Source organism: Fundulus heteroclitus, chromosome 4, assembly GCF_011125445.2.
Source record: "Fundulus heteroclitus isolate FHET01 chromosome 4, MU-UCD_Fhet_4.1, whole genome shotgun sequence".
NCBI lineage: Eukaryota > Metazoa > Chordata > Actinopteri > Cyprinodontiformes > Fundulidae > Fundulus > Fundulus heteroclitus.
This window is the reverse complement of record NC_046364.1, coordinates 1,206,242-1,232,257: the sequence shown is the minus strand read 5'-3', so window position 1 is coordinate 1,232,257 and position 26,016 is coordinate 1,206,242. Positions and strand designations below refer to the sequence as shown.

Genomic DNA, 26,016 nt, shown 5'->3' with positions numbered 1-26,016 from the left:
TGCAAATAACAGAAAACTCTAAATCACATCAGCATTTGGTGTTACTGCCCTCTGCTTTATAAACAGCAACGATTCTTATGGGTCTACCTGGAAAAAGTCAAGATTCCGTAGGATTGTAGGATGGAGAAAAGAAAAGCAACTAGAAATAGATGAATATTAATAAAACACGGAACTACACCCATAAAACAGTATTGCTCAACGTTCTTTAGTGTTGCACATGCAGGCGTGTCTATAAATAAGTCAACAAATGTAAAATCTTCCATGATCTCCAGGAAGGGCAGTCAGTGTTGCTCCACTGGCCTGCAGCGTTGGCCAGAAGGCTTCAGTGCAAACAGGTGATGCGGGCGGGGGGGGGGGCACGCAGGTCCTGGGCAGGCTGCAAGGTCCCTGGTTAGAATCCCACACACTGCCACTCTGAGTCGCTGAGCAAAACCCTCAGCCCCACTGGACGGTGCTCCCAGGGCGCCACGGCTACCTGAGGGACGGGCTAGATGCAAAGGACACATCTATTATTATTATTATTATTATTATTATTATTATTATTATTATTATTATTATTATTATCAAATATCAGTTATCGGTTATAACAGCAATATTATCGGGTATCTATATGGGACCAAACGTTCACATCGGCGCTCTCCTGCCCTGTGCAGCTCCCGTACCACGCTGTTATGCTGAGACATGAAATTCTTTCTGCTGTAGCTCTTTGAATCGTCTCGTTACTGAAAAGTGCTTCATAAATAAACTTTCCTCTGTAAAGGTAAAAGGTTTTAAACAGCTTAGTGGAGAGTTTGTTGTCTGGTAATGAATCTGCTACTGCATTCAGTCACAAACACAAAGAAATGCTTTCCCTTTTTCTTTGTTCAGTAATTTATTATCATTACTCACATTTATTGCAATATTTGCTGCATCCTTATATCCGCTTCTTTAAATCGCTTTGGAAAAAGGCATCTGGCAAATGCATAAACTCTTTGCAATGTCAGGAAATTAGAAACAAACATCTGGTAGAGAATCAAACACGAGTATGTGATCGGATCTTCTATCGGCATAATGAGCCGAAGCATTTAGTCACATCAACAAAGAAGTGGTTCTGCAAACATCAAACCAACTTACTGCTATATGTGTTTTCCAAATATGGTCGTAGCCAATCAGAGTGAAGCTTCATATCATTACCACGCCCAACCCTTTCACTGAGGATGGACATTTGGTCTGACAAATATCAACTACTGTGGTTTTTGGACTATAAGTCGCACCGGACTATACGCATTTATTTATACATTTATTTCACAAAATCCAAGACTAAAACTAACATTTAATCTGGAATTTATTAAATTCCACAGCTGCATCCACAACCGGCTGAATAACATGGAACATTCCTGGGAGGATGAATGGGATAAATTAGCATAACAAGCTAGTAACTCCCACCAGCAAGGCTCTCACCAGCGCGTTTCAAGTTGTTGAAATTACACCTAGATCAGACGATGAGCGTAACGGTGCTACATGCTAAGCTAACAGTACAACACGGATGTTTCAGAGCAACATAAAGCTCACGTTCATCAGTTAAGGTGTAACCCGCCCGGACATCAGAGCTGTAAGCTAGCGCTAGCTGTTAGCTTCACAGACGGCGCAGTAACAGGTTCTGTTAAGGTCTGGTTCCTTAGAGCTGCACCACACAACGCTCTGCTGCATGAATGTCGACTGAGACAGAGAAATAACATACAAACATGTTCAGTCTTTGTTGTCTATAATTTAAGGTTTCAATAAACTTTTAAGTGGAACAGGATAGTTTTCACAAGCCTAGAGCGCCCTCTTATGGCTGTAGGTGGTAATGTTTACTACTTGGTTCATGCTGGCCAGTATGATTCACCATTTAAATTTTATATATAAGTCGCACCTGAATATACGTCGCAGGATCGGCCAATTAAGAAAAAAAGCGCAACTTATAGTCTGAAAAATACTTTACATTAAATGGTTTCTGCAATGATGTAACGAGTTGAAGCTGAAAGCAAACCCGTGTGCAGCAGAACCACGGTCCGGTTCTAATAGACACTACTTTGGTTTGCTGTTAACGAACCTTGGGGACTTCAGTGAACCCCCCTCTGTGACAGAGCTTATGGAGAATCGGTGAACCGTGTTGGAGCGTAAACAGAAGCTTTGACTCTTTGGTAGAAGCGCCGTGAATCTGAGGATGAGAGGTTCTCCGCCCAGAGACGGAGGTTCTCCTTCATAACGGCTGAGTATCTTCGGTCTCTCTCTGTGTCGGCTCACAGCACGTCTTCCTTGCTCTGATTCCAGGACTGATGGCTCCAGAGTGACGTGCCATGGCTCTGATGATCCCCCCAGTGAAACTCAAATGGCTGGAGCACCTGAACAGCTCGTGGATCACGGAGGACAGCGAGTCCATCGCCACGCGGGATGGTGTGTCCGTGCTCTACTCCAAGCTGCTGGCCAACAAAGAGGCGGTGCTGCTCCCCCAGCAGGTGCTGTGCCTGAAGGGCCCCCAGCTCCCGGACTTTGAGCGGGAATCGCTCTCCAGCGACGAGCAGGAGCACTACCTGGACGCCCTGCTCAGCAGCCAGCTGGCCCTGGCCAAGATGGTGTGCTCCGACTCGCCCTTCGCCGCCGCGCTGCGCAAACGCGTGCTGGTGCTGCAGCGCATCTTCTACGCCCTCTCCAACAAGTACCACGACAAAGGCAAGGTGAAGCAGCAGCAGCACTCCCCAGAGAACAGCTCGGGCTCCGCTGACCTGCACTCCGTCAGCGAGCGGCCGCGCTCCAGCACCGACGCCCTCATCGAGATGGGCGTCCGCACCGGCCTCAGCCTCCTGTTCGCTCTGCTGCGCCAGAGCTGGATGATGCCCCCTCCCCCCGGCGCCGGCGGCGGCCCGGGGGGCAACATCAACCTATGCAACGACGTCATCCACACGGCCATCGACGTGGTCAGCTCGCTGCCGCCGCTCTCCCTGGCCAACGAGAGCAAGATCCCGCCGATGGGCCTGGACTGCCTGGCTCAGGTCACCACCTTCCTGAAGGGCGTGACCATGCCCAACTCCGGGGCGGACATCTTGGGCCGCCGGCTGGCCTCGGAGCTGCTGCTGGGGTTGGCCTCCCAGAGGGGCTCGCTGCGCTACCTGCTGGAGTGGATCGAGATGGCGCTGGCGGCGGCGGCTGTGGTCAGCAGCATGGAGCAGACGGAGGTGCTGCAGAGCCAGGAGGGCCTCATCGGATACGACTGCTTCATGAACATCCTGATGCAGATGAGGCGCTCGCTGGTGAGTCAGCGCTGACTGGGTGACCAAGATGGGTCACACATTCAAAGAAGATCAGCAGATTATTGTCTGATTCCCTGGGTTATTATCATTATTATCATTATTATTATTAGATTATGGTTAACTTTTATTTAGGGGCAATCAAAGGCAGTTACAGTTCAGATAAAGATTAGATGGAAAAATGAGCAGAAACTCAAGAATTAAACTAATTAATCAGTTAAATTTTATTTATATAGCATCAATTCACATCACATCATCTAAAGGCTCTTTCTAAAGTCAGCTTCCATCAGATCCTCCAGGTTGGTGAGAAAGTTTCCTCTCTAAGGAAACCCAGCAGGTTGCATCAAGTCTCTCCAAGCAGCATTCACTCCTCCTGAAAGAGCGTAGAGCCACAGTGGACAGTCGTCTGCATTGTTGATGGCTTTGCAGCAATCCCTCATACTGAGCATGCATGAAGCGACAGTGGAGAGGAAAACTGCCCTTTAACAGGGAGGAGAACCTCCAGCAGAACCAGAACCAGGCTCAGTGTGAACGCTCATCTGCCTCCACCCACTGGGGCTTAGAGAAGACAGAGCAGAGACACAGAAAGCTCAGAAGCTCACATTGACCCAGGAGTACTTTCTATGTTAGATGGTAATAGTGGATGATCTGAACCAAACTTAGATTTATTTTGATTTTACAGGTTTTCTCACTGAAAGAGACCTGCTTTGATAACCCAAAAAAAAGGCAGTAACAATATAAATAGTTTAAACAGAGGTTCCTAAAGGGAGAGTCGCGAGAGGAAATGTCGGAGAACATCCTAGTTTTAGTATAGCAAATGTATGCCTTTCATTTTATTCATTTTTGTTTCTCAAATATTTGCCATTTTTTGACAGCAGAGAACATCCAAGTTTTTCTCACAAATGTCTGAAATGTATTCCTCCATGTGCGTTTTTTTTTTCTTTCTTTCTTTAATCTACGATGGCACTAATGTGTGGAAAAGATTATTAGCTGTACAAGAATGAATAACAATGCAAAAATAAAGTCGTAATCTTAGGAGAATAAAGACATAATATTACCAGAATGAAGTCTAAATATAATGAGAATAAAGTCACACAATCGTTTAAAAGTCCCGATACTAATAATAGTTTGATGCTGGTGTGCTAAAAAGATTAATTATTTTCTTATTTGTAAAACCAATACTTAAACTAGATCCCCGTGGCACACCTTTAATGAGCTTTATGTATTCTGATGACAGGACGAGGCAGCAGCTGTCTGCATGTGAGACAGAACTATGGCAACACAATCAACATTTAATCGCTAGACTGGGTATTAATCATTGATATCTGCAACATAATTTGCCTAGTCAAAAGTCTTATTTGTAATTGGATTTTGAATTTTCAAAACTTTAATTATAGATATCTGTAATTCAGCTCGCCTAGTAAGATACAAACTATTTTGCCATTCGTGTGTCATTTGTCATCATAAATATCTGTAATTTAGTTTTGACTTGTCAGAATGACATTAGTTATTTCTTAAATCAAAATTCATACTAGTTGCAGTGACATCACGACTAGTCAAAATGACATTATAGATATCTATAATGGTAATTGTGGATAGTTTAACTTGCTCATTAAATGTTAAAATGTCTTGCCATTTTTCACAGCTGCAGAGCTTCTGATGTCAGTGTCTCCAAATTACGTCACAAAAACTTTAGAACCAATAGCAACACGGATTGTAAATTTAATGCAAAACCACCGTTTAACCCCCAGAGGCGCCACACAGACGATTTTAGACTTAAAAGCAAGATTTCAACAAATAAGCACTAATTTGTCATAATAATGACCAGGATATGTAGACAGTGCTATAAAATGACCATGTTAACAGTTTATTGGCAAAAGAAGAAAGTTTATTTAGGGGTAAGTTACCCTTTAAAGAGAAGAATTGAGACTTCATTTGAATGAGGAAGAATATTCAGACCAAACAGAACCTGTTTAGCTGATAAAAACTATGATATTATAGCGATAACAGGCAACTTTAAATGGACCTAAACGGTCCTTGTTATCCCTTTTTTTTTTTTTTTTTTTTAAAGGGATCCAAAGTAAAAGGGTTAAATAAAGTAAAAGCCAAATCTGATGTTTGGGAGCACTGCACATTTATATTTAGCACAAATCAGAGACTCTGTAGAATGAAATCACGGTGATTGGTGGGTGTGTTTGTGTCAGGGCTCCACGGCGGACCGGAGCCAGTGGAGGGAGCCCACCAGGACCCCCGACGGCCTCTGCTCCTTATACGAGGCAGCGCTCTGTCTGTTCGAGGAGGTAAGAAGTTCATTATTACGCTCCATACACCTCCATTCAGATCATCACTCTAAGGTTAACGTTTCCCAACAACCCCGTTGGTTTGGAAGCTATTTTTCCCCCTTAATGAATGAAATCATCACTTTAAAGCAGCTTTTTATAGTTACTCGGGTTATCTTTATCACCATCTAAATGTGTTTGATGCTCTGAAGCATTTCGGTGTTTCAGGAAATACGTCCGGGAGCCAATCACTGCTTCAGACCACCGTTTTCCACCTGCTTCACCTGTGCTCTTTGTGCTCCAGGTGTGCCGCATGGCGTCGGACTACTCTCGCACCTGCGTCAGTCCTGACAACATCCAGACGGGCGAGGCGCCGGTGGTGTCGGAGACCTGCGAGGTGTACGTGTGGGGCAGCAACAGCAGCCACCAGCTGGTGGAGGGCACGCAGGAGAAGATCCTGCAGCCCAAGCTGGCGGCCAGCTTCGCCGACGCTCAGACGGTGGGTGGAGGAGGTGGAGGAGGAGGTGGTGGAGGAGGAGGAGGAGGAGGAGGAGGAGGAGGAGGTGGAGGAGGTGGTGGAGGAGGTGGAGGAGGAGGTGGAGGAGGTGGAGGTTGCTGGATTCTCCTCCATGGAGTTACTTTTCTCTGGTGCTGACTGAGCGTCTGAGGCCAGGAGCAAAACAGCTGCAGTCATACAGACTCTGGTGACGGATTCAGGAGGCAGTTGGTCGTGTTTCAGTTTAAATCAGGAGGATCCTTCCTTCCTTCTGTCCTTCCTTCCTTCCTTCCTTCATTTCCTTCTTCCTTCCTTCCTTCCTTCCTTCAGTTCTTCCTTCCTTCCTTCAGTTCTTCCTTCCTTCCTTCTGTTCTTCCTTCCTTCCTTCCTTCAGTTCTTCCTTCCTTCCTTCTGTCCTTCCTTCCTTCCTTCCTTCATTTCCTTCTTCCTTCCTTCCTTCCTTCCTTCAGTTCTTCCTTCCTTTCTTCAGTTCTTCCTTCCTTCCTTCTGTTCTTCCTTCCTTCCTTCAGTTCTTCCTTCCTTCCTTCCTTCAGTTCTTCCTTCCTTCCTTCAGTTCTTCCTTCCTTCCTTCTGTTCTTCCTTCCTTCATTTCCTTCTTCCTTCCTTCATTTCCTTCTTCCTTCCTTCCTTCCTTCCTTCAGTTCTTCCTTCCTTCCTTCTGTTCTTGCTTCCTTCCTTCCATCCTTCCGTCCTTCCGTCCTTCCATCCTTCTGTCCTTCCATCCTTCTGTCCTTCCATCCTTCTGTCCTTCCTTCCTTCTTTCTGTCCTTCCTTCCTAGTTTCTGTCCTTCTGTCCTTTCTTCCTTCCTTCCTTCCTTCCTTCCTTTCTTGTTTCTCTATGCCCTTGTTTCTGTCATTTCTTCCATCCTTTATTCTGTCCTCCTGTCCTTCCTTCTTTCCTTCTTTCTGTCCTTCCTTCTTTCCTTGTTTGTGTCTTTCCTTCTGTCCTTCCTTCCTTCCTTCCTTCCTTCCTTCTGTCCTCCTTTCCTTCCTTTATTCTGTCCTTCTGCCCTTTCTTCCTTCTTTCCTTGTTTCTGTCCTTCTGTCCTTCCTTCTGTCCTTCAGGAGTATCAGATCAAAGCGAGTTGAGATTTTTAATAGTTAAACATTTTCCTTCCACTTCCTGGTTCTGGGGGGCGGGGCTCCTTCAGATTTAAAGAGACGGCACCAGAAAGAGTTGCTGTCAGACGCTGTGGGGCAAACAGAACCAGGAATTCAGACTAAAGTGTTGCGGTTCTGCTTTAAATGGACCACAGCTGAAGGATTTCAGCGAGACACGTCCCCTTTAAAGATGTTTATCATGAATAGATGTGGCGGATGGTTATCATGGCGCCCCGCATCAGCTCTCAATCATCCAGCTGTCATCACAGAGGCCTCTGTGTTGACGCCGTGGTTCTGGTTAAACAGACCCTTCCTGAGCTGCAGGGACCAGCAGAACCGCCGTCTGGGTCGGTTGGTACCAGAGAAGGTTCTGGATGATGGTGACGAGCATTTTGTTTCAGAAAATCTAAATTACATGGAGGGAGTCTGTAAGAATGACCGAGGGCTCGTGTCTCTGATTTGATGCAGAAACATTTATGAAAAACATAAAAATCACACAAACGGTTTAAAACGTAGTTAAAGTGTGGAGAACAAAGTTTATGTTCATGCCTCCGTGTCACGGTTCTTTATTTCAGGACTAGAAAGAAGAGCCCTTTCTAGGTCCTTACTACTGTCCTTCCTTCCTTTCTTTTATCCTTCCTTCCTTGTTTCTGTCCTTCCTTGTCCACAGTCCTCAATCCCTAGCCTGTATTACCTCTGTCTTTCATTATTTAAAGCATACATTTTTTTATTTATTTTGTTTAAAGCGTATATTTTTATTTTGTTTAAAGCGTATATATTTTTTTTGTTTAAAGCGTACATTTTTTTATTTTATTTAAAGCGTATATTTTTTTTAATTTTGTTTAAAGCACTAATTTTTTTTATTTAGTTTAAAGCGTAAATTTTTTTAATTTATTTAAAGCGTATATTTTTTTATTTTGTTTAAAGCGTACTTTTTTTAAATTTATTTTATTTAAAACATATATCTTGTTTAAAACGTATATTTATGTCATTTATCTTGTTTAAAGCGTACCTTTTTTTATTTTTTTTATTTAAAACGTATATTTTTTTTCATTTATCTTGTTTAAAGCGTACCTTCTTTTTAATTTATCTTATTTAAAATGTAATTTTTTTAATTTATGTTGTTTAAAGCGTATATTTTTTAATTTATCTTGTTTAAAACGTACCTTTTTTAAATTTATTTTATTTAAAATGTAAATTTTTTCATTTATCTTGTTTAAAGCATACCTTTTTTTTATTTATCTTATTTAAAACGTACATGTTTTAATTTATCTTGTTTAAAGCGCACCTTTTTATTTATTTATTTTATTTAAAGCGTATATTTTTTAATTTATCTTGTTTAAAGCGCACCTTTTTAACTGCTGTGGTTCCGTGTCTCCCTGCAGATCGAGGCGGGTCAGTACTGCACCTTTGTGATTTCCTCTGACGGCTCGGTGCGGGCCTGCGGCAAAGGCAGCTACGGCCGTCTGGGCCTCGGCGACTCCAACAACCAATCGACGCTCAAGAAGCTGACCTTTGAGCCCCACCGAGCCATCAAGAAGGTGTCGTCGTCAAAGGGCTCTGATGGCCACACCCTGGCCTTCACCACCGAGGGCGAGGTCTTCAGCTGGGGCGACGGCGATTACGGGAAGCTGGGACACGGGAACAGCTCGACCCAGAAATACCCGAAACTCATCCAGGGGCCGCTGCAGGGGAAGGTAGGCTTCAACCCTCCATCTCAGCCTCACGTCCGCCGCTTTTAAGGTAAAGTCAACAGAATGTGAGACGCGGCACGGTTCAGACGGAGCGGCTGCAGGTCAGCCATGGACACCCAGGCTCGCCTTCTCATCTCCGGCTTCTCATCTTCACATCGTTTGTCCACAGGAGACATGTCCTCTATTTCTCTGTCCGTCTCTAGAGAAGCGGACCGTGGGTCCCTGACGGCTCGAGGAACTTGATTCTAAAAAATAAAAAAAAATAAAAAAGGTTTTGAGAGTAACTTTGCTTCTCAGATTTTATCTGATCAAAACAAAAAGAATAATTCATATTTAATTTTTTACAAGTTGTATTTTTTCAAAAAACATTGTTTACAGGTTTTATATTTTCAAATAATTTTTTTTTACAAATTTCTCTTTTTTCAGATTGAATTTGATCAATTTTACCAATCACAATCGCTTCACTTCTCGATCTCGACGCGCACAAAAACGCCGTCACTAAGCTCCAGGCAGACCAATAGAAATGCGTCTTCACTAAAATACAATAAATCTGAGAGAACAGCAAAGTTAGTCTTAAAACCGTTTTTTTTTTACGTTTTTCTAAGTTATTGTTTCTTTTTAATTCTCATTTACAAAATGAGTTCCTCGCTTCCAACAATATTAGAACAAAATTCACTCCATGCATCCATCGTCAGTATTAAACCGTGGAAGTTTGTGCCGTAGGGCGGAGCGAGAGTTTAGAGGATGGAGCGTTTGTCCGTTTGCTGCTTTGCACAAACTGAACATTTTGATCTGATTTGTTGGGCAGCCTTAATTTAGCCAATAAAGGACCTAAACCTGGTGATGTGGCCTTTCAGGGCGTCTAGCTGTGGTCCGAGAATACGTTTTTTAATTTATCAGTAAAGTTAACATTTCTATACATTTCTCTAGAAAGATTAGTGGATGTATTTAAAGCTGTTCCTCGTTTGTTTTCTTTTATTTTTATTTGTTTCACTCTTGGAAGTCATACTGATGAGAGGAAATGCAGTATTTTGATGTTTTAGAAACATTCCTCTGATTCTGTACCTGCGTTATTTACTATATTGATTAAAGCCTGTGGATCATTTTGTTTTCAGATAAAGAACGACATCTTTCTTCTGTTTTATCTGTAACGTTTGTTTTGTCCTTCTGGATTATTTTACGTGGCTTTTACTCGGCGTGCAGAGAACCTCGGTGCCGTGCGTCGTGTCGCTCACGTCTCTCACCTTTGTGTGCGTCAGGTGGTCGTGTGCGTGTCTGCCGGCTACAGACACAGCGCCGCCGTCAGCGAGGACGGCGAGCTCTACACCTGGGGGGAAGGAGACTTCGGGAGATTAGGTGAGCGCCTTCTCCGCTGCTTTTTATGAAAATGTTTGCCTTCATCCTGGTCTCTGCTTTAGTAGCTGTGATTTACGTCTCCCAAGCTAAGCTGGCTGTAAATCTATGGGAACTAAACAGGAACTAAGTTTTTGTTCTGGTAGCTTGTAGCTCTGCCCTGACATCAGAAATCAGTCACAGTTTCTGCTTGAAGAACAGATTCTGCTCAGGCGGAGAGAGAAACCTTCCCTTTGGGACTTTCTGGGAAGTTCCTGTTTGTGTTTTATTTTCCCGACCTCTCTGCAGGACACGGAGACAGCAACAGCCGCAACATTCCCACTCTGGTCAAAGACATCAGCAACGTCGGAGAGGTGTCCTGTGGCAGCTCCCACACCATCGCCCTGTCCAAGGATGGACGCACCGTCTGGTCCTTTGGAGGAGGGGACAACGGTACGTCCTGCAGGAAATTAAAACCTGAGCCAAGCTTCCTGCAGCCTGACGTCCGCTGAGCTTTCTGCACGTGTTCATCTCAGTTTTCAGTGTTAACCGTTCTGCTGTGCGTCGTCCTGCAGGAAAACTCGGACATGGTGATACTAACCGAGTCTACAAGCCCAAAGTGGTGGAGGCCCTGCAGGGGATGTTCATCAGGAAAGTGTGTGCAGGAAGTCAGTCGTCTCTGGCGCTCACCTCCACCGGACAGGTAGGGCTTCCCGGGACACCTGCAGCTCACAGCTTGATTTCAAATAAAAGCCTTTCTGGTCCGTCAGCGGGGAGACGTCTCAGCGTTGAACCCGTCCCCAGGCAGCCACAGTGACAGGCTCGGTTTCAAACCGGCAACCAGGACACAAACACAGCTCTATGACCAATATAATAAACTAGAGGCTGGGAATGAAGAATTGATATTTTTACCAAAAACACCTGAACAGTATAGAAGTTCTCCTCCATTGTTTGATTGAATTTATAAATTTGTTTAAAAGTGAGCGCTCAAAGATCCGACTCTTTTCATGTGACCCTGAAGGCCTCAGCTCTGAGCCAATCAGAGTTTAGCACGAGCTGTGGTGGGTTTTATGCTCTGCGGATTTCATTTTAAATAGTAAGCCGTGTTTAAATGAGGTTCACTTCTCTGGCAGGGCTTTAATTCACCGTCTGACCACTTCCTGGTTTTAGTCCACGGATCGGGCCAATCAGAGGTTGAGCAGCGACAGCTCACTTCCTGTCTTGTAGATTCTAGAAACATGATTTTGATCCGTCTGGTCTCCTGCCTGTCAGAAACCACACTGAGACGTCCAGAAGGGGATTTATTAAAGGGAAAGTTCATCTTCTACCTCTGTGTACGGACACTACCTCCTGAAATCCGGTTTTCGGCTGTTTGACCCCCAGTGAGCGTCAGCCGGCTCTAATCAGCGTAACCTCCTGTGTCTCCAGGTGTACGCCTGGGGCTGCGGCGCCTGTCTGGGCTGCGGTTCCTCCGAAGCCACGGCTCTCAGGCCCAAACTGATCGAGGAGCTGGCGACAACCAGAGTGGTGGACATCTCCATCGGGGACAGCCACTGCCTGGCGCTGTCTCACGGTACGGCTCCTGCTGACGCTCCCACAGGTCATACATGCTGCGGCTCACGTCCTGTGGACTCGCTGCTCAGACTGCTGACTGTGCAGGACTCTGAGGACTGTTGACAGAACGATGATGTAACACCACGCTCACTCGGCCCTGCGCCGACCCTCCTCAGTCCTGACATGACCTCACCTGTGTTCCCTCTGATTTCTCTGTTTGTTGTCCATCTGGGTGTCTGATGCGTGTTTACCTGCTCTTACCTTCACCCAGACAACGAGGTGTACGCGTGGGGCAACAACTCCATGGGCCAGTGCGGCCAGGGCAACTCCACCGGGCCCATCACCAAACCCAAGAAGGTGGTCGGCCTGGACGGCGTGGCGATCCAGCAGATCTCAGCGGGGACGTCCCACAGCCTGGCCTGGACCGCTCTGCCCAGAGACAGGTGAGCTCAGCGGCTGCAGGACCTGATGTCACAACAGCCCCGCCGTTGTGTAACACCTGTTTACCTGCTGGACCAATGTTCTGATAACCGGGCCAGAGACCCCATGATTTCACCCTTACTGCCAGGTTTCATCTATGAACTCTGACCCTGATAACAAATGACCTGCAGTAAATCTTCTGCAGTAAGAGAGGAAGCAGTTCTGGAGTTCCTGGGTGAGCTGAACCCAGTCAGCCTGCAGCACCTCTTGGCAGAAAGATAATCCATGACCGACGACATGTGAAGGCTACGGTCCGCTAGCAATGCTACCTATTTCATCCAGCACAGAATTATGTCACAGTTTTTAATGAGCAGACGTCCAAATATTTTCCTCTTAAAGGAACCGCAATGTTGCGTGTTTCATGAGAAACGCACCTTAGCCTTGGTCACTATGAAGGTAGATACGAAGGTAGCCTCGGTCACTATGAAGGTAGCCTTGGTCACTATCAATGTAGATACGAAGGTAGCCTCGGTAACTATCAAGGTAGCCTCGGTCACTATGAAGGTAGCCTCGGTCACTATCAAGGTAGCCTCGGTCACTATGAAGGTAGATACGAAGGTAGCCTCGGTCACTATGAAGGTAGCCTTGGTCACTATGAAGGTAGATACGAAGGTAGCCTCGGTCACTATGAAGGTAGATACGAAGGTAGCCTCGGTCACTTCCAAGGTAGATACGAAGGTAGCCTCAGTCACTACGATGGTAGCCTTGGTCACTATCAAGGTAGCCTTGGTCACTATGAAGGTAGATACGAAGGTAGCCTCGGTCACTTCCAAGGTAGATACGAAGGTAGCCTCAGTCACTACGATGGTAGCCTTGGTCACTATCAAGGTAGCCTTGGTCACTATGAAGGTAGATACGAAGGTAGCCTCGGTCACTTCCAAGGTAGATACGAAGGTAGCCTCAATCACTACGATGGTAGCCTTGGTCACTATCAAGGTAGCCTTGGTCACTATGAAGGTAGATACGAAGGTAGCCTCGGTCACTTCCAAGGTAGATACGAAGGTAGCCTCAGTCACTACGATGGTAGCCTTGGTCACTATCAAGGTAGCCTTGGTCACTATGAAGGTAGATACGAAGGTAGCCTCGGTCACTATGAAGGTAGATACGAAGGTAGCCTCGGTCACTATGAAGGTAGCCTCGGTCACTTCCAAGGTAGATACGAAGGTAGCCTCAGTCACTACGATGGTAGCCTTGGTCACTATCAAGGTAGCCTTGGTCACTATGAAGGTAGATACGAAGGTAGCCTCGGTCACTTCCAAGGTAGATACGAAGGTAGCCTCAATCACTACAATGGTAGCCTTGGTCACTATGAAGGTAGATACGAAGGTAGCCTCGGTCACTTCCAAGGTAGATACGAAGGTAGCCTCAGTCACTACGATGGTAGCCTTGGTCACTATCAAGGTAGCCTTGGTCACTATGAAGGTAGATACGAAGGTAGCCTCGCTCACTTCAAAGGTAGCCTCGCTCACTTCCAAGGTAGATACGAAGGTAGCCTCGGTCACTACAATGGTAGCCTCGGGCACTACAATGGTAGCCTTGGTCACTGTCAAGGTAAGGCAAGGCAAATTTATTTATATAGCACAATTCAGTACAAGGACAATGCAAAGTGCTTTACATGATTAAAATATAGAAAATTAAAACAGAACTAGAAAAATTTGCATTTCCTGCGAAAATGCACTGTGAATGCAGATAGCTGAATGATTAAGCAAAAGATGCAGAAGATCTTTGAAGAAGAGAAAAAATAGCTGAAAAGCATTGAAAAAGTTGAAAAATTTGAAGAAGTTGAAAAAGTTGAAGAATTTGAAAGAGTTGAAGAATTTGAACATGAAAGAACAATAGCTGAATTATTAGAAGAAGAAAAAACTGAGGGAAAGGCACCAAACATTTCCTAACTCATTCTAAACACTGAATCGTTTAACAAAGCAGAAGTAGAATTTCAAACTTGAATATATTGTTGCCATATGTGGGCCTGCATTTCTAGGGAGTATAAGGGGTTTCGTCCCCATTGAAAAGCATTGGATGTTTGACACCTCCTAACTTGGAGATGCTTTACGTGACGAGGCCCAAACTTATTGTGGAGCATTCTGTATAAAGGAGGTACAGACTCTGTAAGGCAGAAGTTTGTACGAGCTTCCGAGGGCGACTTCCAATTAGCAACATGCTAACCATTAGCCGCTAACATGGTTGTGCTCAGGATCACCGGGTGATTGTACTCTGTCAGTTTGGTCCAAATCCTGTACTGGGAAGTGCCTCAAATTGGGGTGCCAATACTTAATGTCGCCAAACGTCACCAAAGTTCATGGGTCAGATTGGCCTCCTTTAGCAACTCAGCCTCACCACATCTGGGCCCAGAACTCAACATTTGACCAAAATGGTCAGTGGTGCCATTTCCCACATGTGGGTGGTGCTGTATTGGCCAATTGGGTCGTGTCTGGGCATCATGCCAGGTCCTGTTGGAAGCAAAGGCCCAATAGGAAAGCATGTCAAATCCAAAATGGGATAGAAAAATGACACATAGCTGAAAGTCACTTGAAAATTTTATAATGGTAGAGACGTAATTTTTTCTGCGTTTAGTTCGTAACGGATAGGGGAAGAAGAAAAGCTATCGTTTTTTGCTGGAAAAAGTTTAATAAAGGCGTAAAAAATTATGATCTAAAGGGGGTTTTTAAGGAATTTCCAAAATCCTCTAAAAACAGTCCCGAACAAATCGCTCTAGCTGAAAAAGTATAAGAGATATCAAAACAATTATTTCACTGTGAGTATCAGCAGCTTTTGAGGACTATGTTGCTCATTTTTATGTTTGTACAAAAATCGGTGTAGGCACAGCGACGATGTAAAAAAGTGGATCCTTTGGGGTGATGGAGGTCCAAAGCGTCTTCAGGATTTTGCAAATTTGCTACTCCCGAACAAATTGTTCCTGCGGAAAAACCGTAACAGTTATCCACAAAATTCATTTTTTGTGAGTGCCAGAAGGGTTGGGACATTCATATGTGAAAGTCTCATGCCTGTACATCAAACGGTTTAGGAGTAGCGACGATGCGAAAACGTGTGATGTTTTGGATTTTCAGACGTCATTTTTCAAAACCGCTCCATAGGAAATGAATGGGGGAGGTTTCGGGTTTGTGTCGCTCTGGGGTGATTTGCGAAAAATCTATAAATGCTACACCAATGACGGTTACATTTCCTGAATCCAGACAAAAATTCCTACGTTTTGATGTATAATTCATGTGGATAGGTTGAAAATTGAGCGAGTGAGAAGAAGTTGTTCGGAGAAGAAGAATTTGTTGAATTTCTAGAGTGCGCACTCTATAACTGCCTCCTTGACGACCATAGCAACGCATGTTATTTGCTGAATTTCTTGAAAAGCCAAAATTATTTTAAGGAGGTACTATATGAAAATGGTAAAAGATATGAAAAAGCTGAAATAGACCATAATAGCTGAAAGATATCACTACATTTTAAAAGTTGAATGGCGTTTCTAGCTGAAAGTAGGCTGAAGCAGTAAGCTGTCAAAAAGCAGCTGAAATGAGCGGAATTTTAGTGAATTCCTTCATTTCCTATAGGAGAAAAAAAAAGCTGAAAATGTGCAGAAAAAGCTGAATATTTTAAAAAGTTGAAGAGTTAAATGTACAAAAAGACATAGCCATCCATTCCAGAAGAAGCTGAATAGTTTAAAAGTTGAATGGTTGAAATCGGAGAAAAACTGTAGGAGGAGAAGCGAAGCAAAGTTTAAACAGTAAAAAGGCGGAAGAGGATCTCAATAACTGTGAATGCCTACTGCATTCACAGTAATAAAAGCAAGTAGGAATAAAATGTAGATAGAAAATAGAACAAAAAAGTGGCGATTCAGTTAACTAGAACAGTTGAAGGCAATCCTAAACAAAGGTTGCCTCGGTCAGTACGAAGGTAGCCTCGGTCACTATCAAGGTAGCCTTGCTCACTACGGCAGCCTCGGTTTCTGCAGTGAATTTTAACTTCATTGGTATTGAAGGTATTGAAATATCCAGACATACAACCTGAGAGCTGCATCAAGCGGAGCTGAGCTAACCCAGCTAAGCTCTGGATCTTGGTTATTAATGTTTTCTGCCTGTGCAGATTCTCAGTTATCCGGGTCATCACAACGGCAAACAATCTTAAATCGGATCCACCCGGACTTTTGCTCTGTTCTTGCTGGAAAGGTTTCAGCACCTATCCAGGAGTCCTTGTTAATTCTGGTGGCTCGCACTGAGCGACTTGAGTTGGGAACTGTAGCTTTAGGAGTTATGCGTCAGTTTGATCTGATGTTTCTTTCTAACTCTGTCTGACAGGCAGGTGGTGGCCTGGCACCGGCCGTACTGCGTCGACCTGGAGGAAAGCACTTTCTCTCACCTGCGCTCCTTCCTGGAGCGCTACTGCGACGGCATTAACAGCGACGTTCCTCCGCTGCCCTTCCCCTCGTCCAGGTGAGGGCGCTCCGACACGAGAAGTCGTCACAGACTAAACGACGCAGACTAAACATTTCTCCATGTTTACAGGGAGCATCATAACTTCCTCAAGCTGTGCCTTCGACTTTTATCCAATCATCTGGCTCTGGCTCTAGCCGGGGGCGTGGCCACCAGTATTTTGGGTCGGCAGGCCAGGCCGCTGAGGAACCTGCTCTTCAGGTTGATGGACGCCTCGGTGCCAGACGAGATCCAGGAGGTACGTTGAGAAGATGGAGCAGTATTCACATCAGCACTGGCTGCGCCTAGACACCCTTCTCATTCTGACTCTACTGCTGCAACATCAACCCAAGTGGACCAGAACCATTTTACACATTTGTTGGTTAAAGGTCCATCTCACTGGTTCTGAGATCCGCAGGGCCTTCTGGGCTCAGGGATTTTAAACATAGTCATGTTTCAGTACCAAACCTGGAGCCAGAACTGCTTTTATTCAAATATTTACCAACAAAATAGATTTATTATAAGAGTCTGTTTCAGGAGGATGGGGTTAAAGGTCGCTAAGCGGGGACCGTGTGTTTCCCCATCAGGCGGTGATCGAGACGCTGTCGGTGGGAGCCACCATGCTGCTGCCTCCGCTGAGGGAGAGGATGGAGCTGCTCCACTCTCTGCTGCCTCAGGGCCCCGACAGATGGGAGAGTCTCTCCAAAGGACAGGTACGGCCGCCTCACCTGGCTCACCTGTCCTCTCACTGAGTCGCTACAGCACCTGTACGCCCGCAGAAATGGACCAGGAGTGGTTTAGGCTCACATCTAAAATGCTCAGGCAGGGAGACGCTACATCTGCAGAGATCAGAGTCAGAAAGTCTGCTAAAGATAATTTTGTTTATCTTTTTCAGATCCAGATAAGTATAGAAAGAGAAAAGAAATATGAATGTTTTCAGACATTAATCCCATTTTCTAGATAGAAACTGGAAAGCCAAGACAACTTTCTTTTATAAAGCAATCTAAAAAGATATACAAGTAAAATAATGCTTCATAGACAGATGAATTAATACAAAATGAACGAGTTATATTGGGTAAAAAGCCAAAGAGGAGCCTGATTTTCTGATTACAGCGATATCTGCTGGGAATTCAGGAAGCATTTTAATATTTACGGTTATCAGGACCGGTCTGAGTTTGACAGGACAAGTAGTTTGAGTCTGACTCGTTTTTATTCCCCATATTTACTCTGAGCAGGAACCGGCGTGACGTTTAAAGATGTTTGTGTTTCTCAGAGGATGCAGCTGGACATCATCCTGACCAGCCTCCAGGATCACACCCACGTGGCCTCCCTGCTCGGTTACAGCTCTCCGGCCGACGTTCCCGACGCTCCGGCCTCCGGCCCAGCGTACCCGGACCCGGCCTACGGGACCACAGGGGCCCACCCGGACACCCACTTAGCCGAGATCCTGATGAAGACGCTGCTCAGGAACCTGGGCTTTTACACCGTGAGTTATCCATTCTCTGACGAGCCGCTTTCCCAGCGTCGCTCTGATCCGCTCTGATCCCTCCAGCAGGATGAGGCAGAGTGAGTCGGCTCTGAAGCGCTGAAGCTTTATCTGCTCCTGCTGCGTGTTCTCCTGGCGGAGCCGCTTCCTGGTCCCGCGTCTCTGAGGAAAAGCTCTGGTTGATCGTGACGCGGCGGCTGCAGACGTCATGCAGCTCTGCAGTGAATCTCTTTTCTGAGGGAATCATTCATCAGATCTCAGTTCCTGCTCATCATCTCCATCTTTACTGACGCTGATAAAATAAATCAGCAGCTATAAAAACGCTTTAATAGCTGCGTCCATGTGGGCTGAGCCTTGTCCTGTATTAATTATTATAATACATCGTCTCCACCTAGCAGGGATGCATCGCCAAAAGGAAATCCCAGTTTCCTGAATTCCCGCTACGCCTCTATCAAGGCAGAGGAACAAAAAAATCTGATTGGTTTTCTTACTTCTGTCAGCAGAAAACTAAGAAAGAAAAGTGGAAGATTTGATTGAATTTATTTCCCCAAATAAAGTAATGTACCGTATTATTTGGACCATAAGGTGCACCATCCGTTTTTGAGAAGATTAAAGGATTTTAAAATACGGTAAGCAGTTAAAGCCCTGGATAGATGGATTATACGTCGTTGTTGGCGGGTAAAAATGGTCAGCGTTGATGTTCAGGCGTTATTAGATAAAACCCGGTCCATGTTGGAGAATGAAAGTTTCACATTTAGTGTTTCTGCTTTAAAACGGGCCGGCCCGTGTAACGCTGACGTGGAAAAGGTGCAGAATCTGTATGAAACGTTGAGCCTGAAGGTGTTGTGGGTTCTGCAGAACCCGCTGGACTCAGCGCGCTGTGTGCTGGTTCTCTGCAGGACCAGGCCTTGGGCGAGCTGGAGAAGAACAGCGACAAGCTGCAGCAGCGCACCTCGTCGTCGGACAGCAGCCAGCCTGCTCACCTCCACCAGCTGCTCTGCTCCCTGCAGAAGCAGCTCCTGGCTTACTGTCACATCAGCGCCGTCACCGAGGTACCGACCCGCTCCCTGCCCAGAACCGCTCAGGGTTTACCATCCGGGTCTACGGTTGATCCGGCAAACATTCATGCTCCACCAAACCTTCAGCGTCGGACCAGAACCGAGTCACCGGGGCCATGGTCCGGTATAACCTGGTGATCTGTGTCTCCTGCAGAACTCGAGCAGCGTGGCTCTGCTCCACAAACACCTGCAGCTGCTGCTGCCCCACGCCACCGACATCTTCTCGCGCGCCGCCGCCCTGCTGAAGGAGAGCTCCTGGAACGGCAGCATACGGGAGAAGCTGCAAGGTGAGCCCAGCTCCTGCACCTCTCCGCCGCCGCCGCGGCTCGTCCGGCCGGTTCTGACCGCCCGGTTCTGACCGCCTGTGTCGTCCCCAGACGTGATCTACGTGTCGGCGGCAGGCAGCATGCTGTGCCAGATAATCAACTCGCTGCTGCTGCTGCCGGTGCCGGTGGTGAGGCCCCTGCTGAGCCACCTGCTGGACCTGCTGCCCCCGCTGGACCGCCTCAACAGGCTGCTGCCCGCCGCCTCTCCTCTGGAGGACCAGGAGCTGCAGTGGCCTCTCCACGGTCAGCCGCTGCTAACCTTCCAGGGATTGTTCTGGTCCGCTCTGATGCCGGGGCGGACCGCCTTTAGCTGGCTTTGAGGGTTCTGTCTGTACCGAGCACATCCCAAAGCTTCTCAGCGGGGCTGAGGTCTGCATGGGTGGAGATGATGTCTCCAGAACCTGTGTTCAGGTCCAGATCGTAGCTCCTGGTGCATCACTTCCTGCTCCTGTCTCCTACCCTGATGCACCAGAACAGAGTCAATCTGGATTCTTTAGGACCTTCTCCAGAGTCCAATCTTTATGCCTCCTGAAGAAAAGTCCTGATCAGCGTCGCTAATCAGGACTTTTCTTCAGTTCTAACGCAGAACAGTTTGGTTCTGTTGGGTTTTAGGGTTTGACCTCATCCTTTCAGGGATCAGTTCTGGTCACATTTCTCCTGTGAAGACGATGGTTCCTCTCAGTCCTTCCACTGACAGAACTCTATCGGGTTCAGTTGAAGCGGCGCTGAACGGTTAGAACTTTACCCTGAAGAGGCCCGATAGGAGCTTTGCACAAATTAGACGGAGCAGTGAAGAAGAACCGCCTTCAGTTCAGCTCAGTTTAGCCACTAGAGGTAATTCAGTATCGATATGTAATTATAGAAAAAAGGGTCAGTAAAAAGTTCAACAGAATAAAAGTTTTCCTTTTTTTTTTTACTTTCTATCATGTAGGTTAATATTACATCATTACATCCTCCCAGCCAATCACAACGCAGACCCATGAACTAAGCTCCGCCCCCTTCATAGAGTTCAGAGAGCACGCGTTCTTTTTTTATTTTTTAAAACTTGCAGTTTTGGTAAAAAGTTGGTAGAATAAAGGTTTAAGTTTGAATTCAGTGTTTGTGTTAAACAGCAGCATAAAATGTCCAGAGCTGCACTTAGAATAAATGTTTAGAATTATTGATAATTATCGATATCGATCAAAATGAGTTCTCTTTTATCAAAGTGCTTTTTTTCTATATCGTGCAGTTCTAGCTGAAACCCGACCCAGTTGGGTGATCCAACAGCACCACATCCAGACGGGTTCTGGCCTCAGCCCCGTTTAAAAGCCGGGTCGGTTCTGGTGAAGCTGTCAGAACGGACGCCGTTAACCGTACGAACCAAAACTCTCTCCAGGTACGTCTGACTTTGCTGAGCCGGCCTCGGGGATGTGTCTGCCGGCGGCGGCGCTGTGCTGGGTGTGGCTGGTGGACCTGGAGCGGACCGTGGCGCTGCTGGTGGGCCGCTGCCTGGGCGGCATGCTGCAGGGCGCGCCCACCGCGCTGGAGGAGCAGGACACCGCCTACTGGCTCAAGACGCCGCTGTTCAGCAACGGCCTGGAGATGGACATCCCGCAGCTCGGTACCGACGCCTGTGGGGGTTCTGGGTTCTGCAGGAGACCCTGGTTCTGTTGCTGTGGGTCACTGAGCTCTCCTGTCTGGTCCAGATTCCTGCATCAGCACCTTGCTGGAGGCGGCGCTGTCCGGGAACGAGGAGCAGAAGCCTCTGGACTGCACGCTGCGTCCGGACCTCAGCGTTCTGGTGGACCTGGCTCTGGGTTCCTCTAAGGAACCCGCCAACAGTCTGTGGATCAACATGCAGGACTACGCCATCAGCAAAGGTCTGCTCTGGGCCTGCGGCGGGTGCTTAGAGCTGAACAGAACCGGGCCTGACTGCTCTGTGGGTTCTGTTGCAGACTGGGACAACGCGTCTCTGAATAACGAGTCGCTGCTGGACACCGTGTCCAGGTTTGTTCTGGCGGCTCTGCTGAAGCACACCGGGCTGCTGGGCCCGGCCTCCGGGGAGGGAAGGTGAGTCGACCCGGCCCGTTAGCCAGAACCGCCGTTCTGCTTCCCTCCTCAACCCGTCTCCTGGTTTCCCAGCAGGTACCAGCCTTCCAAGTCTCTGGCAGAAGTCTACCGCAGCGTTTATAAGGTCCGGAACCGCCTGCTGGCCTGTAAGAACATGGACTTCATCCAGACCAGGTCTTCGTCACGGGAGAGGCGGGTGAGTCCGGTTAACGAGGTTCTGGTTCCTGTGAAATGGACCGGGCTGTTAAACAGGGTGCTTGAGCAAGTCTTGAAAGTCTTAATAAGTATGGAATTTTGAAACACTGTTTTCCAGACCTTGAAAAGTCTTGAGTTTTGTGTGAAAGTCTTAAAGTATAGGAAAAAAATGTATGGTAGAATTTTACAGTATGCTCAAAGGCATTGTGAAATGAGAAATAGGAAGGTAGGCTATAAAACTATAATTTTACTAACTGGTCACGTACTGTATTAGCCTAATGGAATCAAACACTTGTTTGATGTGAAATTCATGTACTTGTGATTTTCATGTTTTGAAACGTTTTCATCAGTAAAAGCATAATTTACTGTGAATAATGCATTTGTTCATTGAATACTAGCCTATAAAAATTAACATTTCTAATAAACAGTTTGTACAATCTCAACCAATGAAGTAGGCAATAGGCATACAAGTATACAAGTACAAAAAGTGAAGGTCTTGGGAAAAAAATATCAGTTTTAAAAAAGTCTGGAAAAAGTCTGGAATTTTAATTTGGAAAAAGAGCAAGCACCCTGTTAAAGGAAACGACCCGCCGGGTTTCCTGAAGCTGCTAGAGTTTTACTGAAGAACTGAAAAACGCTGAAGCAGCAGAACTTTTAGATTTTAAATGATTAAATGATTTTTTTTTTTTTATCGAAAAATCTGCAATAAAAATCAGATAAATTTGGATTTTGTTCTGAAATAAACTCGATAATTTAGCTGCATGGGTGCGCTCTGAGGTCAGGTGTTATAATCACCTGCGTGGCCACAGGTGACTGAGATCCAGCTCCAGGTGTGCAGAACGGGTCGGTCTCATGGACTCAGAGATTCTCCATTAGATCCAACATCAGAGTCTGACCTCACCTGTGATCCTGGAGGAACGGTCCAAAACGTCCCAGAACCTCCAGAACCTTGTGGACCGACGTCTTATCGGACCCTGTGGATTAAGAACGGGGGGTCCCTGGAGTTCACATGCAGGGGAGTGAACACTTTAGGCAGTGTAGTGTAAACAATGTTCCCAGAAAGCTGATTTCCACAGCTGCACACAAACAGAATATAAAGCTGCATTTTTCTGTCGTACAGAATCTTAAAAGAACAGAAAGTCGGATCATTTCTTCACAAGTTCTGAATCCGTCTCTCAGCTCAGACCTCAGAACGGCCGAATAAAACACGCATGGTCATGTATATCAGCTCGTTAATTAATTACAGGTGTTGCAGTCGATTATAGGGGGCGCTCTTCCAGAACCCAAGCCGCCGACTTTATCCTGCTTTACCAAACTGTGGGGGGGTTTTCACTTCCTGTCGCCCTGCTTCTCAGCTGGAAGTGCTGAAACTGAGCTAAAGAGACACGCTGTGGACAGATTTCCTCCATGTTAGGAGCGCTGAACTCTTCCTGGGGGGAAACAGGGCGACTAACGAGGAAGAGACGGCAGAAAGATACCAGATGAAAGATAGCAGATGAAAAGCAGGAGCCTGTGAGTTTGTTGCATCGTAGGAACGTCCATCAGATTTAATGTCCTGCTGCAGATTTCAGACAACCAGGACTCTCTGGACATGGACCCCCAGGAGCACTCCTTCACCCGCACCATCGACGAGGAGGCGGAGCTGGAGGAGAGAGCCGACCGCGAGAGAGAAGATGGACACCAGGATCAGGACGAGGAGGAGGAGGACAGGGAGCATGAAGTGATGACCGCTGGAAGTAAGCTCGCCCGCTGGGATCCGTTTGCTCTGCAGAGACACGCAGCTGTGCACAGGCTTCCACCCGCATCGTGTTTCTACGCATTTTCCTTCCAAGCAGCCAGACTATTGAGTACTGATCAACCGATCGATTATTTTACGACTGATACCGATTACAAAAGACCGGTTTAAACAACAAAAAAAAAAAAAAAAACATTTATTAAAGGTATGCAGCACAGGTTCTGCAGAAGTATTCCCCCCTCTGGCCAGATGTTTAAATCACAGTGTTGTTTATGGGAAAAGCTCTTTTGTTTAGAGACGCCACGTCTTCTGAGATAAAACGACTCTAAATATTAAAGTTAGGCTGTTTTCTCATTTATGCATCAATGATGCCGGAGACTCAGGTGAGCCAGAGAACACGACCCTGATCTCGCCCTCATCAACTGACTAATGCAGCCGCTACAGCAGGGGCGTACAAACTTTACAGTATATGGGCCAAAATTGTCAAAGTCAAAGGAACTCGAGAGACAAAAAAATAAAAAAATTATTTTTAAACCCAAACATTTTTTTATTTTTTTACCTGCTCTACAACATTTAAATTTAAAATAAATTAGTTAATTTCTTTTGTAGGAAATGAACGTGTTTAAAAAAGGGTTTTGCTCATTTGTCGTAATTATCCGGTTGGTAAATTATTTAGAATGATTTAATTTGATTCTTTAACAATAATAAACGGAACTCTGTTTGGTTTAGCAACATAATAACAGTATTTGGGTCGTTTGTTCTTTGAAAAAAATTAGCTGTAATTAGCCAGTTTTAATAATTGAATTCAAGGCAGATTTTATTGCACCAAAGTAATTAAATGTCATTGGATAGATGTTACTATCAAAAATATAAAAATGTGTTTATTAAAAGATGCATACTTTGTGTTGTAATTAATATTTTCTGTATTAATTTTGCCTTAATTAAAAACTAAATCTTCCAGCTGCATTAAACACCTGTGCTGGTGGACCAAATCTTTCTTGAAATACAGTTGGGGGGGGGGGGGGGGGCTAGCAAACCCCGCGTCCCCATGAGGGATTAGGCGGGTCAGAAAATGGATAAATCTAATAATAAATAAAAACTTAAATGTTCAGCTGGAGGTCAGACGTGGGTTTTTAGACGGTGGTAAATAATTTCTACACCGACTTTAAGCGGCTCCACCATTTAAAACCAACGTTGAAGCGCGACTTTCAGTGAGAGGAAGCGGAAACCTCGCACCGCTGGGATGGCCGGTCCTCAGGGTGAAACAGACGCTCACAGGGACAGAGGCAGACATTCAAAGGGCAAACACAGCTGAATTAGACGCTTAAAAATACAATAAAAGTAAAAAAAAAAAGTTACTCGTGTTGTCTGGACTCATCTGACAACGTTTCCAGCCGCTGTCAGCCTGGGAGGCGTCAAAGCACGGCGGCTGAATGCGCTGATGGATCGGCCAACGCGTGCACGTATCGACCGATATCAGACAAAAACAAAAATCAGTCGACCTTTACTCTGTGATTCTTTAAAGGCTGAAAACTACCGGATCCATCCGGTTCACCTGCAGGAGCAGATCTGCTGCCTTTACTTCCCACAGGAGCTTTTCAGGTTTCATTTTTTAAATTTTTTAGCTTTTTATTTAGTCATTTTAATCATTTTACATAACATTTCCTGACAGAAATTCAAGCAGGAGGCATCATAATAAACATAAAGTAACAAAAGTCTTGATAATTATGACAACAGGCAGAGTAGACAGATATCTATAATCTGTAATCTGTGGCTAAGTAGGATTTTTCCATAGAGGAATTAAATTAGGCAACATTTCTTCCCATCATATTGTGAAATACAATCTTTGCTCCATGTTTCAGTCTCTGGCTTTATGTCTCTCCACTTTAATCATATCACTCTTTTGCTGTGGCTCCCAACAAAAACACTACAGGTTCTGGAACCACGTTTACCTTCGATATTACATCTATTTCTTTTTTAATATTGTCCCAAAATCCTCGTATTTCTGGACAAGCCCAAAAGACGTGTGGCGTCTCCAATATTTCCACAATTTCACCAACATGATGCTACATTGGGATTTCTCACATATGAAGAGATGATAAAAGGAAGAATTAAAGTGTCTGATCTCCACTTTCCAGTTTGCTGCTAATTCCTCTAAAATCCAGCCTGCACATATGTGTGAGGTTTGATTTAATGTAAAGATCGCAGCAATATTCTGTCTGCTTGGGATGAAAATGTTCACTGCAAAAAGGGAACTAAAAGTAAGTAAAATTTTCTTGAAATGGGTATATTTTTCTGTGATTTGAGCAGCTAAATAAGACTATTTGCCAATGGGAAGAGTATTATGACCCCTAAAATAAGATAATTAGATAAACTAGACTTGAAATAAGATGACGGAGATGAATTGTTTGTATTATAAGTGCAAAAATCTCATTCCATTGGCAAATAGTCTTATTTAGCTGCTCAAATCAAGGACAAAAACACAAATTTTAGGAAGATTTTACTTACTTTGAGTTCATT

At 45.4% G+C, this 26,016-nt stretch overlaps 1 protein-coding gene across 12 annotated transcripts in view; it reads left to right on the top strand.

Annotated features, from left to right (window-relative positions):
• Positions 1 to 26,016, top strand: part of herc1 (HECT and RLD domain containing E3 ubiquitin protein ligase family member 1) — an 82,807-nt gene that overhangs the window by 3,505 nt on the left and 53,286 nt on the right. For 9 of the 12 annotated variants that reach the window (XM_036135816.1, XM_036135818.1, XM_036135822.1 and 6 more), the window contains 21 exons: positions 2,296 to 3,272; positions 5,474 to 5,569; positions 5,853 to 6,047; positions 8,552 to 8,863; positions 10,120 to 10,216; positions 10,502 to 10,645; positions 10,768 to 10,895; positions 11,621 to 11,765; positions 12,018 to 12,189; positions 16,534 to 16,668; positions 16,741 to 16,906; positions 17,235 to 17,360; positions 17,921 to 18,133; positions 19,033 to 19,185; positions 19,346 to 19,478; positions 19,569 to 19,760; positions 20,893 to 21,117; positions 21,203 to 21,376; positions 21,452 to 21,566; positions 21,639 to 21,762; positions 23,326 to 23,497. In XM_036135816.1, coding sequence (XP_035991709.1) covers positions 2,322 to 3,272; positions 5,474 to 5,569; positions 5,853 to 6,047; positions 8,552 to 8,863; positions 10,120 to 10,216; positions 10,502 to 10,645; positions 10,768 to 10,895; positions 11,621 to 11,765; positions 12,018 to 12,189; positions 16,534 to 16,668; positions 16,741 to 16,906; positions 17,235 to 17,360; positions 17,921 to 18,133; positions 19,033 to 19,185; positions 19,346 to 19,478; positions 19,569 to 19,760; positions 20,893 to 21,117; positions 21,203 to 21,376; positions 21,452 to 21,566; positions 21,639 to 21,762; positions 23,326 to 23,497 — 4,168 coding nt within the window. In that variant the 5' untranslated portion in view covers positions 2,296 to 2,321. The remainder of the gene's footprint in view (positions 1 to 2,295; positions 3,273 to 5,473; positions 5,570 to 5,852; positions 6,048 to 8,551; positions 8,864 to 10,119; positions 10,217 to 10,501; positions 10,646 to 10,767; positions 10,896 to 11,620; positions 11,766 to 12,017; positions 12,190 to 16,533; positions 16,669 to 16,740; positions 16,907 to 17,234; positions 17,361 to 17,920; positions 18,134 to 19,032; positions 19,186 to 19,345; positions 19,479 to 19,568; positions 19,761 to 20,892; positions 21,118 to 21,202; positions 21,377 to 21,451; positions 21,567 to 21,638; positions 21,763 to 23,325; positions 23,498 to 26,016) is intronic. The other 3 variants (XM_036135826.1, XM_036135825.1, XM_036135819.1) reach the window with 1 other exon arrangement.